The 13,831-nt window shown below is 50.0% G+C and overlaps 1 protein-coding gene across 1 annotated transcript; it reads right to left on the reverse strand.

Moving 5' to 3' along the window:
• Positions 1-1,575: 1,575 nt before the first annotated feature.
• Positions 1,576-9,733, reverse strand: LOC122389532 (calcyphosin-like protein). The gene is made up of 5 exons (XM_043381677.1): positions 9,601-9,733; positions 5,571-5,720; positions 4,499-4,676; positions 4,005-4,214; positions 1,576-2,090 (listed from the first exon to the last, which is right to left on the reverse strand). Exons 2-5 carry the CDS (start codon positions 5,717-5,719, stop codon positions 1,989-1,991), a joined length of 639 nt encoding a protein of 212 aa, XP_043237612.1. The 5' UTR covers position 5,720; positions 9,601-9,733; the 3' UTR covers positions 1,576-1,988.
• Between the last annotated feature and the right edge of the window lie 4,098 nt (positions 9,734-13,831).

Below are 13,831 nucleotides of genomic sequence, written 5' to 3' on the forward strand. Positions count from 1 at the left end.
TAACTCTAAGTAATACGTGCCTTGAAATATCAGGATTGTGGGCGATTTGTACTTTGGTTTTTTACATGTGCTTCTTTGTTGCTCGGACCCTGAAAGTTTATGTGCATGTGATTTGATACTTGCTATGTGAATTATAGTGGGATTATGAGATTGTAAATTTGTAATAAACATACTCTTTTGTCTTGTTTTGGTCTATGACCCCGATGTGCTAACGTTCAGGTGCTCCCTCCTTAGTAACGTGGTGTCGGTTTGAATGGTTTGTTCAGGCAGGCGACGCCGTGACATTGCTTCCAATCAACGGGCCTGCGTTGACCTTTGGCTCGGCAAACTGCCCATTGCTTGTTCGGGTCAACTCTGTTCGTGTGGATGACGCGTGCACCAATAAATGCCACTGACCTTCCGGCTGCGTGGTTTCTTTTGTGCTATCATTGATCAGTAATAAAAGGATTGGTTGGAAAGTCCGAAAATATTTTTGAGTTATAATGCTGCGTCTTAAGCTTGTGGTCTTTGATAGGGTGTAGCACGTATTGATCCGAGTTTCGACTCGTTATTTTTTCATCGGGCCTGTCAACTGCCACTGCTCATCCCTGCCAGGTCTGTCACAGGGGTGAGGGGCAGCGGATGAGGTTTGTCGGCTTCACGAAGCGCGTTGTTACCGGCGCCCCTCTCGATCCTTGGCGACAGCAGCGGCAGCATGCAGGCGTCGTGGTTTGGACAACCTGTCCCTTGCCCCGCGCTGTGTGTGCCGATGGTATCAATCGGCTGTCTTCTGTCTGTACTCTGTCGAGGGATTGACTAGGGTCGGCACTGTCTGATATTCTGATAAACCCGTAAAACACTGCAAACGAATATTTGAACGTGGTTTCCGGGCTTAACAATACATACGTAATACATAAAAGCTTGAAATTGTGAATTGATCGCCTGTCTTTTGCTTGATACCTATTCAAAATGCGGTCTAACTGACGTGTTCTTCAGTCCAAATACCGCCCACTCTTTCATCTGCCACGGTGAAGCCGCACGCTTGGTGCTACGTACCTATGTTGTCGACGTCGAAGGCACCACACCGCCTGTACTACCTCCCGTTTGCTCTCCTGACGGATAACCATCGAGAAGCACCGTGCTGGTTCGATGTGTGACGCTTCCGATGCTGTCATCCTGAGGTATATTTATCATCGCGGTAGCTTTCGCTCGCCTGGTGGCATCTATTCTGCGCTGATTGCGTGACGATGTGTGTTGGTTGAACAGAGAACGGGGGTAAAGCAAGCATAAAAATTGACTTCACCGAAAAGGAAGGTATTGTTTCACCGAAGTTCTTCCGTCATTGCACCTCAAGTTACAGTCGAACATATTGCACCGCCCTTAGTACGTTACGTGTGCACTGAAATTCTGGTAAGTGTTATGAATACAACTCTACGCTGCTCAGGTAGGTAAGCTATTGAGAGCCAGGCGTACACATGTCCGAAGTCCAAAACGCTTGTAGTGTTCAGAAGTCACTTTAGCGTCAGTATTCAGCGTGTGGAACGAAGAGCTGCCTGGCTAAAGCGTTCGCGTCTTTCGGACCGAACAAAGGGTACATTAGAGCCTCAGGTCGACTCGCCAGAGTCCACTGTTGACTTTTATTACACATCCAAAGCCATCGCACGATATATAGAGCACCTGGCAGCGAAGTATCCGTTCATTTCGACATCACTCCACGGGAAGCCTCAGAAATGCCATCTCCGTCTGTCTCGACACAGATCGCCCCGGCTGTGTTGGACACAAAATGGCGACTGGGTGGCTCCCTGCGCACTTGTTTCGACAATTACCGTCATCAGCGCGGGGTTCAGGACGCTCCCGTTCGTCACCATCAGACAGGACGGCGACAGCTGCCCACGAGGGCACACGGCTGCCGGTAAAGCTCGTCAGAAGAAACATCAGCTCCTGAGAGGCGGAGCGGCGCGGCGGAGCGCGGACGGCACGCACAGTGGCGGAGGCACAGCAGACAGCACCTACAACTTGTACGCGTTGCGGATCATTAGGTTGAAGTAGGCGTCGGTGTCGATAGAGGCGCTCACACCCGAGTAGTAGTCGATAAACTCGTCCTTAGTGACCTGTGGGCACACAGCGGGGAAATTGTGAGAGGGCGAGGCAATGTTTATTGTTAACAGCATGCATGACTGTCGGTAACTCAACTAAAGTGCCATCACAATTCAGTTTACGTGTGCCTGAACTGTGACCGCTAGCAATATACTTTGCTGGTAAGATACGTTACAGTTATCCGTCGTGTAGTTTGTGTCATATAAAGGCGGTGTTTGTTTTCACAAACAAGCGGACGGGACGAAAAAAAAACTCCACCGCCGCGATCATACCCGCTAATGAGGGTTCGTTTTGGCCGTGACAGGGCCGCTAATGGCCGGTGCTCGGTCTGGCACCTGCCCGCTGTCCTGCCGGCTTCATATAGTCGATAATCAATGCCCTAGTTACCGTCCAGCCCTCGGGGGGAAGGGGGGGGGGTGCCCTGCCAGGAGTCGACCCATACCCTGAATACCTGCATCCGCCGTGACGAAATCACAATGCAATCAACGATAGAGTATTGTCGGCACGGTAAAGTGTCTGTGAATGTTTTGACTGCGTTCTCACGGCACGTGTTCGTAAAGTACGTGCCCATGGGGCGTGTGTGAGTGGATCACACGTGCTTACGGTGCGTGTTCGTGAACCATGTGTGTGTCAGAGCTCGCTAGAAGAGGCGTTCTTTTATGAAAGGTGTGTTTCAAACTAATTTGTTAATTCAGCGTTAGCTTTTAACAAGTAAACGGGGTTTTGCCCGCACAGTACATTACGCGGCAGAAAGAGTAAAAACTTGAATGCGTTTGGGCACTGGTTTGGGCCGTCTGCGCTCAAATTAAATCGAACAATGTGTTACCGCAGTCTTTGTGATGGTCTGTCTAGATAGTCTAGAACAAACACCTGTCAGATTTAATCGGCCGCCATTCAGCAAGGTCGCTGGACGAAAAACAACGTCATTGTTCGGATTCGGCTCGCAAACTGTGATGTTTGCGTATTTGAAGCAAGGGGCGCGGTCTCGTTACTAACGGCCTTGCAAATTTGTCGCTATATCAGGATCGGTCAGAAACCATCGAAGGGGGTCCAAATAGGCCCTAATTTCCCGCTGCACAGTACTGACATTCATTAGTTGAGCGTGGAACACCCGTGAAGGTACTGTTTGTGCCGGTACAATTTGATTATGTATTTTATTCCCGGGTCGTGTCCCCAGTTATCTTCTCCATCCCCAGCTCATCAATCGTCACCATTTCTGCTTGGGTCCGCTCCGGGTCATCGACCCGGAACTATATCCCCAGTGGGACAGCCCGTCCATCCACCACTCTAGGGTCACCGCCAGGTCAGTGACCGGGTCATGCCTCCCCGTGGGACGGCCCACGCTATTGCCATTCCCCAGCCGCCACCGCAGACGGGTGACCCGCTTTCGCCGGTGGCGTGGCGGGCTTTTTACCGAGCCGAGAAAGGCGGAGCGCCGCCTGTCGCATGCACAAAACACCGCGCCGGCAAACTGCTCGGCGGTCGCGGTGGCATGCGGTGCCCAAATTAGGGATGATGGGCGGGGTGGCGGGTGCAAGGTGGGGACGACACTTCTTTCTATCGTGCAGACGTTGAGCCTGAGGGGAGTTGCGTTTAGAGACTATGTTTTCGTGCGATGGGACATCTTGCAGTCATACATTCTAGCTATTTTGGTGAGGTTCATTGAGATAACAAATTTTCCAGGATGTAAAAATACAGCCACGGAAAATGTCCAGTTCAGAATTGTTAGGAGACGGTTGATGCATGCTGATGTGATAAAATGTGTCCGACTGGTTAACTGGCCGTCCCTGGCCGTCTGGCCATCCCGTCATACCGTCCCTGATGGTAATGTTGACCCCGACCCGACACGCCTGACGTCGACCAGCGCTCGGAATCTGTATTCTGTATTCAGCTTCAGCTGCCCCTCTGCTACCCGCCGTGCGTCTTACCTTGCCGTCTTTGGTGCCGTTCTTCTCGAAGTTGTTGAGATACTGCGTGAGGATCTGGTCCTTGGTCAGCTCTCCGCTGAGGAACTTGGGGTGTTTGTCGACGTTGTACGTCTTGCGGATGTCTTCCAGACTGAGCACGCCGTCGCCGCTGGTGTCCATCTTGTTGAACGCCTCCATCAGCACCTTCTTCCGCGCGGCCGACATCGGGGGCTGCAGAGCGACGCAGGAGGGGAGAGTGTGATCAGTCTGCCGCGAGATTCTGATGTTCATTACTGATGAAAATGCATTAGAAAGTTAGGGTCTACAATCTACATATCCCTGATATGGCTCTCAATCCAATCGTAAATTACAGGTTTTGCAACGCTTAACTCAAATAGCCAGTAAGATGGAGTTGTTACGTGAACTTGGTGTGCTTTAATGAACGTTTGTTTTTTATATCAAGTGAGCTTCACAAAGGAAAAAATTGCCGGTGGAAGCTTTTTTATTGTACTTACTCTGATGTTCTCCAGGAACTCATCGAAATTGATGCTGCCAGAGTTGTCCTTGTCGAAGGCCTTGAAGAGCTGCGCGAGCTCGTCGGCGCTGAGGTTGAGGCCCGAGTCGCGCATCCCCTCACTGAACTCCTCCATGTTGAGCGATCTGTTCTTGTCGTCATCCATCCGACGGAAGATCCTGTGTGAAAGAAAGCAGGGATATCAGCGTTGGAGTGCATGAGAATTGCATGCGCTGTCAGATAGGTCAAATCAAGGTCAAATCAGTTGAAGCGTTCGAAGTTCTTTGTCGACGGATAAGGATATCGTCCATTTAGTCATTTTAGTGAAATCCCTTGCAATGAGTCGAAGCCTGTTTGACCAGTGGGTATTTCTGACGGCCCGTCGGTTCGGTTACATATCACGAGCTTTGCCTCGGGACTGATGTGTCACGAAACGGTGCGTCACGAGCGGCGCTAGCCGTGACGCCGGTCGTGACACACGTCACGGCGTCACACGGGCTGCACGGCCCACCCGTTTCACGAGTCACTGCACTTCACAACGACGTGGAATATTTTTATAGGATTTATACCTATTGCCCTGGTCGTGTTGTCATCAACTATGGGTGCTTTATAGATATGCAGGTGTTATACGGTTCGTGCATGTATGAACCCCGCCGCCAGCCCACCCATCCATACATTCAGCTCCATTGACTGACGTATGTGTCTGACGTGTATCTGATCTGACGTCAGAGTGTGACGTCACTGATTGATTTACCGCTCACGGTGACCACTGTCCTTGGTGAACACACTCGAATGGCCGGCCAGTGGTGACATCACCACCAAAGCGTTTGCCGGACATGCTCAGGGTGAAAATGCGCCGTCGATTTGTCACCTTGTCCTTAGCGGTATGACGTTTTCCTTTACATAAGCCTAAAGCCACCATAAAACTGGCGTTCTATACCTATTTCCGACTAAATGAAGGTAAGCATAACTATGCATTTAAACTAGTAGGTATTCGTGTAACCAAAGATATAAGACGCGTAAACATAGCTTTTACGCGATGTTGAGCATTAGTAGCATCGATGATATCTGACCTGCCGAAGCCCATGATGCCGGTGGACCCCCTGGAGAGCAGCTGGAGGCGCAGCTTCTCCATGGGGTCGGTGGCCGTCTCCAGGGCCCGCTTGGACTTGTCCATCATCTCCTGTTCGTTCCTCGTCTGCGCCGTGGCGGGCCGGTTCATTCTGCGGGACATGGGTGCGACTTCGGTCAGTGACGGGCGACACACAATAGTTATAAAGTCAAGGTCAGGTCATCCAGGTATCTACTACCTAAGGGTGGTGGGAGGTAACAGTGCTCACAACATCGACATGCAATCAGGGGGTTATAGGGATACGATGGGTGTTCAAATGAGGAGGGAGTGGGCACTGGGCAGTGGCTTGATGTGATGGGCGATCGTTGCAGAGGGCAAGTTTGCGACGCAGTAAGCTGGGTGAATCACCGATGGGACGGGAAGGTCACGGTCAGTCTGCACGTCTGGAGGCGAACCGGTGGTGCAGTGCACGGAGTGACTCATCACGAAACATCGCAGATCGCGCTAGTGCCATCCGCCCACTATCTCTGCAGCCGCCGTGCTGGAGGCATACTCCTCTCAGGATGGCCGGTACCCAGAAGTCACAAGTCACAACGCTGATGTATCACTAATGTGCAATTTTATGAACGCAACAAGCCGTCTGAAAATGTCCATGACTAAAATTGACTCAATTTTCACAGTCCCTCCTCTCAGCTCATTGAGGTCACGCCCCGCAATGTCGTGTTAGTTGGCGACCGTTTACCGCCCGTCCGCCTTCGAATTGCCTAATTGTTCGCTAAAGACAATATGAATGACTAGGTACCCGATATTTGCAAGTGGAATCGTAAAGCACCTAACTATTCAAAGATAAGTTTCGTGGATTCTCTGACAAAAAAAGAAGAATATTAAAATTTCAATTCGATTCGGAAACCCAGAGCGTCCGTTTTAAATGCTCCTTTTGCTGGTTTAAGGCTCATTCATTTACTCGGTTAGACACCCTCTCTTGCAGTTCTGGTTAGGGAAAGACATTGATGAACAAGTTTCCCGTGAAACCACGCATGTGCAGCTGCATCCCTACAGGAAATTAGAAATACGCGGGGAAATATAGCGTCACGTTGCATATCAGCCCGATAGTTAAACCGTGTGCCGTGTCAATCGATTATTTATGGCGCGGGGACAGCGCACCGTTTACCCCTGGCCGTTTTACCGCCCCCGATGACAGGAAATTGTGTCATTACCAGCGGAACTATCTACGTCACGAACTCTGCCAGTGGCGCGACCCCGACGACTGGTTTCATTTATCTTATGTCACCAAACTCGGGATTATATAGTACGTTCAAGGAGCATTTAACCCCCCCCCCCCCCCAACACCGAACTTATTACTTATCTTCAATTCACAACCCACAAAAGCTCAAAGGTCGAAATTGATTTGTTACATCCATAATCATCTCTTTTTCATCTGTCTTAGGCTGTCTGATGTCTTGTCTTATGCTGTCTGTCTTAGAAATGTCTGAGATGTGATGTCTGTATGCTGTCCAGTGGCGCGGGAACCGGGGGGGCTAGGGGGGGCTGAGCCCCTCCAACTTTTCGGCTGGGGGGGCTCGTAATGTATTTGAGCCCCCCCCCCCCCAGCTGGAGGAATCGAAATCGGAAATCTACCAACACAATTTCATAGATTCATACATAGGCGCGGGAACCGGGGGAGAGGGCAGTGGGGGAAGCTTGCCCTCACAACTCTGGGGCCGTGGGGGCGGTGCCTCACAACTTTTCATGAGGCCAGGAACCGTTGGGGCAGCTTGTCCTCCCCAAATTAGGGGTTGTGAGTCACAAAGGAAGAAAACATGTGAGTGAAAAACCTACCTATTTTACTGACTCGGCAACTCATTTGGCAGCTTAAAACCTTTATTCCAGGTTGCCAAAACGGTAGTTTCTTCACTCAGCTGAGACGGAATACCTCACTTTTTTTGCAAATATTTTCTTCTTCTTTTTTCGTTGAAAAGGCCAAGGTCTGAAAAATAAGTGGCCTAAAACCGATGAGAAAACTAGATTTGGGGGTACCCTAGGTTGATCTCTATGATGGTTCAGCCTCCCCCCAGTCTGGAAGAAGTTCCCGCGCCACTGATGCTGTCTGATTATCTAATTAAGCCCTATGTCACATTTGTTATGGAAATTGGAACATTCGTTGCTACATACTTTTGAAAACATCGCACTTATCGTAAATACGTTTTCCTTCCCTGGGGTATATTGCGTGACATGACACTCCCTGGAGCGTATTTCCGTGCCGCATCCAATCTGCGCGATGGGCCGGTCTGATGGCACCGGTAGCACGCTGTCACGTCCCGTCACCGCCTGTTCTGCCGTCACGTCACGTTTGTCACGTCCCAGCGCGTGGCTCCAGCTATGATCGACGCGTCACACGGGCCGCTATGTGACGTGACGCAGAGTCATGCAGGCTATGTGCCACTTATGACTTCGGACCCCTTCTGAGGTGTTGCTTCCTATCACTTTATAGTCTCAAACTCATTCAAAGTAATAAATATAATTCACTTTCTGTCTGGCCGTCTACGAATGATAGCAGCCACTTATGTGACATAAGGATTGCTCGGATGTCCCCCGGTATGCCTTAGTGCAACCGGGATGCAAAATTCAAAAAAAAAAACTTTCGACGTTATCATTGCGAACTTTCCTATATAGCCATCAACTAAATTGCGGTGATTGCCACCATAGCGTGTTTATTCAACCGTCCTAATTCACGTCCGGATAATGGCGGTCCAAATGACTTCTGTTGATGTGAAGTTCGTGCGGGTTTTACTTACGATAGACAATAACCGTGTTAAGCTGCAAACTATCTGTCGAGTCATTTGGGAAGGTATGCAAAAATATCCTGGCGAATGTTCGAAGAACTATCGCCGGCCTTTCTGTATTATGTGTTTATAATTAACTCTTATCGGCACTTAGCTGCCGGTTTGTATGCAACAGGCGACAGAACGAAACCCCAACCATAATTTTTCATGCCGCACGCATTATATGGTGCGCACCCGGCCATGATTTCCCATGTGATATCGACTGACGATCAATCAGCTGGATGATTATGTAGACGCAGCAATCGGCATTTATTTCGTGCGGACATCCATACCCGTCAGTCGCTGTTTCCCGACCGTCAACGTATAGCATGACACGACTCTTACCTATACGGCTGCTACCGTTGCAGAATCATTATGTGATTTATTAGATACGATTTGTAGATGTGCTATAGAAAGACCATACCTTTCACTGGAACTAAGTATACAACAATATTTATTTATTTGGAAGCTTCGACATCTTGCTAGTATCAGCTGATGAGTAGGTATTTGTTTCGGGTCGGTACGCCTATAAGTATTATTTCACGTAAAAACACACCCATTACGGGTCGCAACGCTTGTCAACGACTGTCGACTCAATTGACCATAAACGTCATCGATTTACTTTTCTTCCGTCACAAACGTAATAACTAGGAAGCGCTCAACATGTTGTGTTGAGCCGTCCGTCAAGACATTTATGTTGTTATTACCCTCGCATTTTATCATTATAAAGTCGTGGATTTCGGTTCAAATGGTCTTGTCTTTGCATACCTTAAGAAAATAGAAAACTGACGTCAAGTGTCTCTGCAACTTGCGCATCAGCTACGTATAAACATGAAATAAATGCACGACTTGTACAACAGTGATTCATAAGCATTACATAAAACGTCTTGCGGGAAACCAAACGTGCTTCGCCGTGGAGAGTCTCGCCATATGAATTTGGATAAAATGAAAACTACATTTTAGAGACGGTGAGAACCTGCAGGCAAATTAATCGTGGTTTCCGTGTCGTGTTTGAAATCTATTCCCGCTGAAAATTTGTTAAGATTTTTAAAAGCGTATTCTCCGTTATCGCTCGAAAAAAGAAGAATACGTAACTGTCAAAAGATGTTACCGCTTGAACCTGCACACACGGCATTCATTGGCGGCCAGTGGGGGGGGGGGGTGAGAGCCTGTCAACTCACATCTCATGTCTGTCGACTCACATCTCACCTGTGAATTGTGTCGGTTCAGTCGTGAGCGTCCGTCCAACGTTCTTCAGCGGCTGTCGTCGGTCGGCGATACTGCGCGCTCGGCCCTCACCAGTAGACTGGAAAACCGCCGCCGCCGCCCCGCTCACCCGTATGTGGCGGTGGGCGGGGGCGGGAGCGGCAGCGTGCAGAGAGAGCGACCACCGCCGCCGCCCGGAGTGACGTCACAATCAGGGTTGCCATGGCAGCCGTCGTCAACAGCCAGATAAGTCGACAGCCGATCCTGGGGGAGACTGCCGGTCGATGGGTGGTGCATGCGGTGCACGCCGTGGTGCACGGTGCTATGCACGCCGCGTGCTCTAACTGGGACGATCGACCGCGGCGGCTGCGGCCCGCTGACACCTCCATACCACAGCCACCTGCCCCGGCGGTGGACGCACGGTGATGACAGGCCGTGTCAGCAGAGGTCACGGCACGTGTAACGCACCTAACAGCCGCCTGGAGGTGGCAGTGGCCTAAGGTGACAATGTGTCGCCTTTGCTCTGTCACCGACAGTTATTACTGGTTCCAGCAATATCGTGACAGTGACGGCTGGCACCAAACACGTGTGGACTTTCTATGGACATTTGTGAGAGATTATGCATACCTCCCCCGCTGCGTTTGTCTAGCGTGCTCGTGGCCCATTTCTCCATCTTCCATTATTTAATGCCTTTGTTTGAGTTTAGCCACTAATTTACTAATTAATTTAACTCTCCTGCGAAAGCCGCTGTATTGATTCCGCCTTGCACTGCGCAGAATCTTTTCTGCACGATGCTGTCGATCAAATATACCAGCGTGCCGTCCAGTCGTCTCTCTGCAGCAAGGCAATGACCGGCCCGTCGGGTCCTCGCCGGCTAGTAGACCGTGGTCGGCAGATAGCGGCACGTCACGGTAGAGATGGTCGTGTCTACGGTCTACGGGGCAGCAGTGGTCCACGCTGCACTGGTCCGGTGGTCCGGCGGTCCGGGAACCACGGTCCGGTGACTGAGATGCATGGGTGGGCGGCGGCAATAGCGGCCAGTAGCCGGTAGGTATGCTGCAGTTTGCATGGGTCAGGTATTTCCGGCCGCGTTGTTTGACAATGCGTGCAATAGTGAGCACGAATATGTTTATTTGTCGTTATTGGAGCCAAAAAAGTGTACACCCACAGCGGTAGGCTTGTGGTTATTGTCATTGTTCCGTCTTACGGCCCCAGTGGCTGATTGAAAATCGCGCTGTCTCTCGTGATATTCACCGAGTCACTCCGAGCTATGTGTCGGAGGAGGCCGCTCCGGTGCCGATCTGGTGCCGCCATATCGCTGTCTGATGCCGTCCGGTGCCGCTCCCACCGGCTGACGAATTTGGTGTCGTGACCGGCCTCCGTCCGCCCACGATCCATGTCGTCACCGTTCGGCCGGAACAGAGCCGCGGCTGTGCCGGGCCGGGTGATGGTGTGTCGTCATACCGCTGCTTGGTGATTCAGACGGCACAATGGATTGTGGAGCAGTTTACTGCGTGGTGGTGTGAGCTAGCCCGCAGTGACTACTTGTGTGGTAGGCACCGATAAAACAGCGAGGTATGCTTACTGTTTACTGTTTAGGTATCAGGCAACTAAGAAAGTTATGACGCTTGACCTGCCCACGCTGTGAACTAATTTATCTGCAAGTGAGATTGTTGCGGACGTCAAAAATAACTTATTCAGTGATCATTACGCTTTTCGCAATTTGCGCCTTGATAAGGCTCGATCTTACGTCGCACTTCGCACGCTGGCGTCCCCATGTTTCAACTTCTGTCCCTAGATGTCGCTAGTAGTGCGCGCCTGAAGGTATGCTGTGCCGCACAGCACGGAGTTCGATAGCCCCGCCGTGGTAGAACAAAGTAACTCGGCTGACTGTGCGTCGCTGTTTGAGTCTAGTGGACAAAAAAGCCATTCAGCTGCTTATGCAAGTAAGAATAGCTACACGACATTTGCGACGCACGTCTGCCTGTTGTTGGGGACGTTTTACCTACCACCTTTCACCTTTCGCGGGTAAAAGGTGAAGTGACGATGGTTCAGTCACCCACCGTGCTGTCCTGGAAAGCTTCGATTCGTTCCGAGCAGCGCGCTACCGTCGTTCAATAGATGCTACCACAATGACGTGTTAATGCCCCAAAGACTTACGCAACCGTTCTTGGAAGGGACCGGCCCAGCGCCTGTGACGTAGCACCCGCTGAATTACGGCATGTGAATACGATGACGTTATGAAAACGGGCTCTATAATATATGACGTATGTGAAGGTTATTGTACGACTTGTAAGGATATCTGAATTTGTTGATTCTACATGATTAAGGTAAGTCTATTAGACACTATGTGGTTTGCATCAGGTCTCCGTCTCAGAATTGTTGTCAATGTTAAGACATTTATTACAATACGGTGTGTGAATCGTGATCAATATATTCGTTTGCCTTCTGGGAATAAGCAAGTCAAAACTTAGGAAAATAGCTGCACGCTGCACTGCTGGCTATCGTTGTATGAATGTTTTCACTTCTCATATTTGAAGCGCAGGAACGACCGCACGGTTCTTTATTTATGCGCATCATTTTTGATTTTACGATATCTAAAATAATCAAAATCCGTATAAGAGCATCTATCGCTATCGCTCGTATAGATAAATAGATACATCGTACATCGTGCAATCATTTTATTTTTCTTTTCTTTTCTTTTTGTAAAGGCGTGAACACTGGAAAGTGGAATGGGCACTGGCTATACTTGGCCACTTTTGTCGCCGTATGAAACTTTCCCGTCGGAGGTCCCCTGCCTCACATGGAAGTTGTCCACCATGTGGTCGGTTCCCAGCCCCTCCTGTCCAGTGTTCTGTGTCCGTTGTATAGAACACCTCTGCGGGGGCGGAGCGGCGCTCTATTTAGACTAGGGGCGTTCGCCGTAAAGGAGGCGCGTGAAAGGGCCTCTTGAAACAACTGCGGATCGATGGAACGAGTTGTGGGAGAGATGATAGCTTTACATCTGAGCTTGTATGATCCGTGTGAGAACTGTGAAAACCTACGGTGTTTACTAAGTACACAACACCGATAAGTAGGCATTTAAATTGTCACTTGTAAAGAATGGCGAAATTGTATGGCGTATGCTATTTCATTTGTATTTGCTGCAATGCCTGTTTTGGTAGGAAGGAAGATATGCAAGATTGTGTCCTTATAGGTCATGGCACTGCATTGGAGAGATGCATTGTCGATGTCACCCCACTCTGAAAGGCACGATAGATGGGAAAACACCATCGATTATTGACTAGTGCATGCTAGCTCTCACAAAACCGTCCTTTGTCTATTGCCCGAATGTCTACAGCAAGAAACAAAGAAAGTGAGGCGGCCCGGCCGGGTCGCGGCATGACCTAGATTCCTTCCCGAGTCGCATGTTCTTTGCGGACAAATCGAGCTCCAATATAAGCACCGATATAAGCGAGCGTTCCCCGTGTACCGCAGGGCATGTTCGCTGGATGCGACACTGCCTCAACATTGGGGGTGTTGGGAACAGTGCGGTCCTAGTCCCCCTTCTTGGTCATTGGCACTGTACAACTAGTGAACATTCCATACATTACGTGCAATGCTTAAATTGAAGGACGCAAGCATTGTCGTCGGTATTTGTGAGTGGTTAGAACTTATAACTTAAGAGCGCTTACCGAAGGGTATCAAAGCTGCCATGCCCACGATTCCAGTCTAGCTAGCTGTTATTAGGCTTCTGCCTTTCTGCGCTTCCTAGTCCGTTCCTGTCTGAGTCCTCTGCGGGATTTCTGTCGCGAATCGTTAGGTCACCATAGCAACAGCGCCAATCCAGCCGTCAACGCTGGACGCCTGGATAGCCTCGAACGTCCCCGAGGCTGGGAATAAGGATTCCGGATTTATTTCAGGTCACACCATGCACGGTCCGCTGGCGAAATTATCTGAAGCAAACCTAGGGGTAGGTATAGAGCCGGAGTCGTTAAAAAGTTCCCGGAGCAAGAGTCACCGAAACATATTTCTTGGAGCTCAAGATTGAACACTCAACTTCAGTCGGAGGCTCAGAGCTATCTAATGATTTCAACCTCTCAGCTTTCCTGCTCGGGAAAGAAACTGTTGTTGACGTACTAAGTAGGTACTTGTTGGCGACAGACACACCTGCAACAACGCAAATTCACCCTCAAGTCAGAGACAGACCCTACCCACCCTTGTTCTATATAGCCCTTGCTATACACCCTTGCTC

Source organism: Amphibalanus amphitrite, unplaced genomic scaffold (assembly GCF_019059575.1).
Source record: "Amphibalanus amphitrite isolate SeventyFive unplaced genomic scaffold, NRLGWU_Aamphi_draft 000361F_arrow, whole genome shotgun sequence".
NCBI classification, from domain to species: domain Eukaryota; kingdom Metazoa; phylum Arthropoda; class Thecostraca; order Balanomorpha; family Balanidae; genus Amphibalanus; species Amphibalanus amphitrite.

Bases quoted from the DNA above. Each gene is read 5' to 3' on its own strand.
- LOC122389532 (XM_043381677.1), bottom strand. From the start codon at position 5,719: ATGAACCGGCCCGCCACGGCGCAGACGAGGAACGAACAGGAGATGATG. The intron at 4,215-4,498 runs GTAAGTACAATA...GTCGCTCTGCAG, and splicing joins AGTTCCTGGAGAACATCAGA to CCCCCGATGTCGGCCGCGCG. The intron at 2,091-4,004 runs GTAAGACGCACG...GTGTGCCCACAG, and splicing joins ACGGCACCAAAGACGGCAAG to GTCACTAAGGACGAGTTTAT.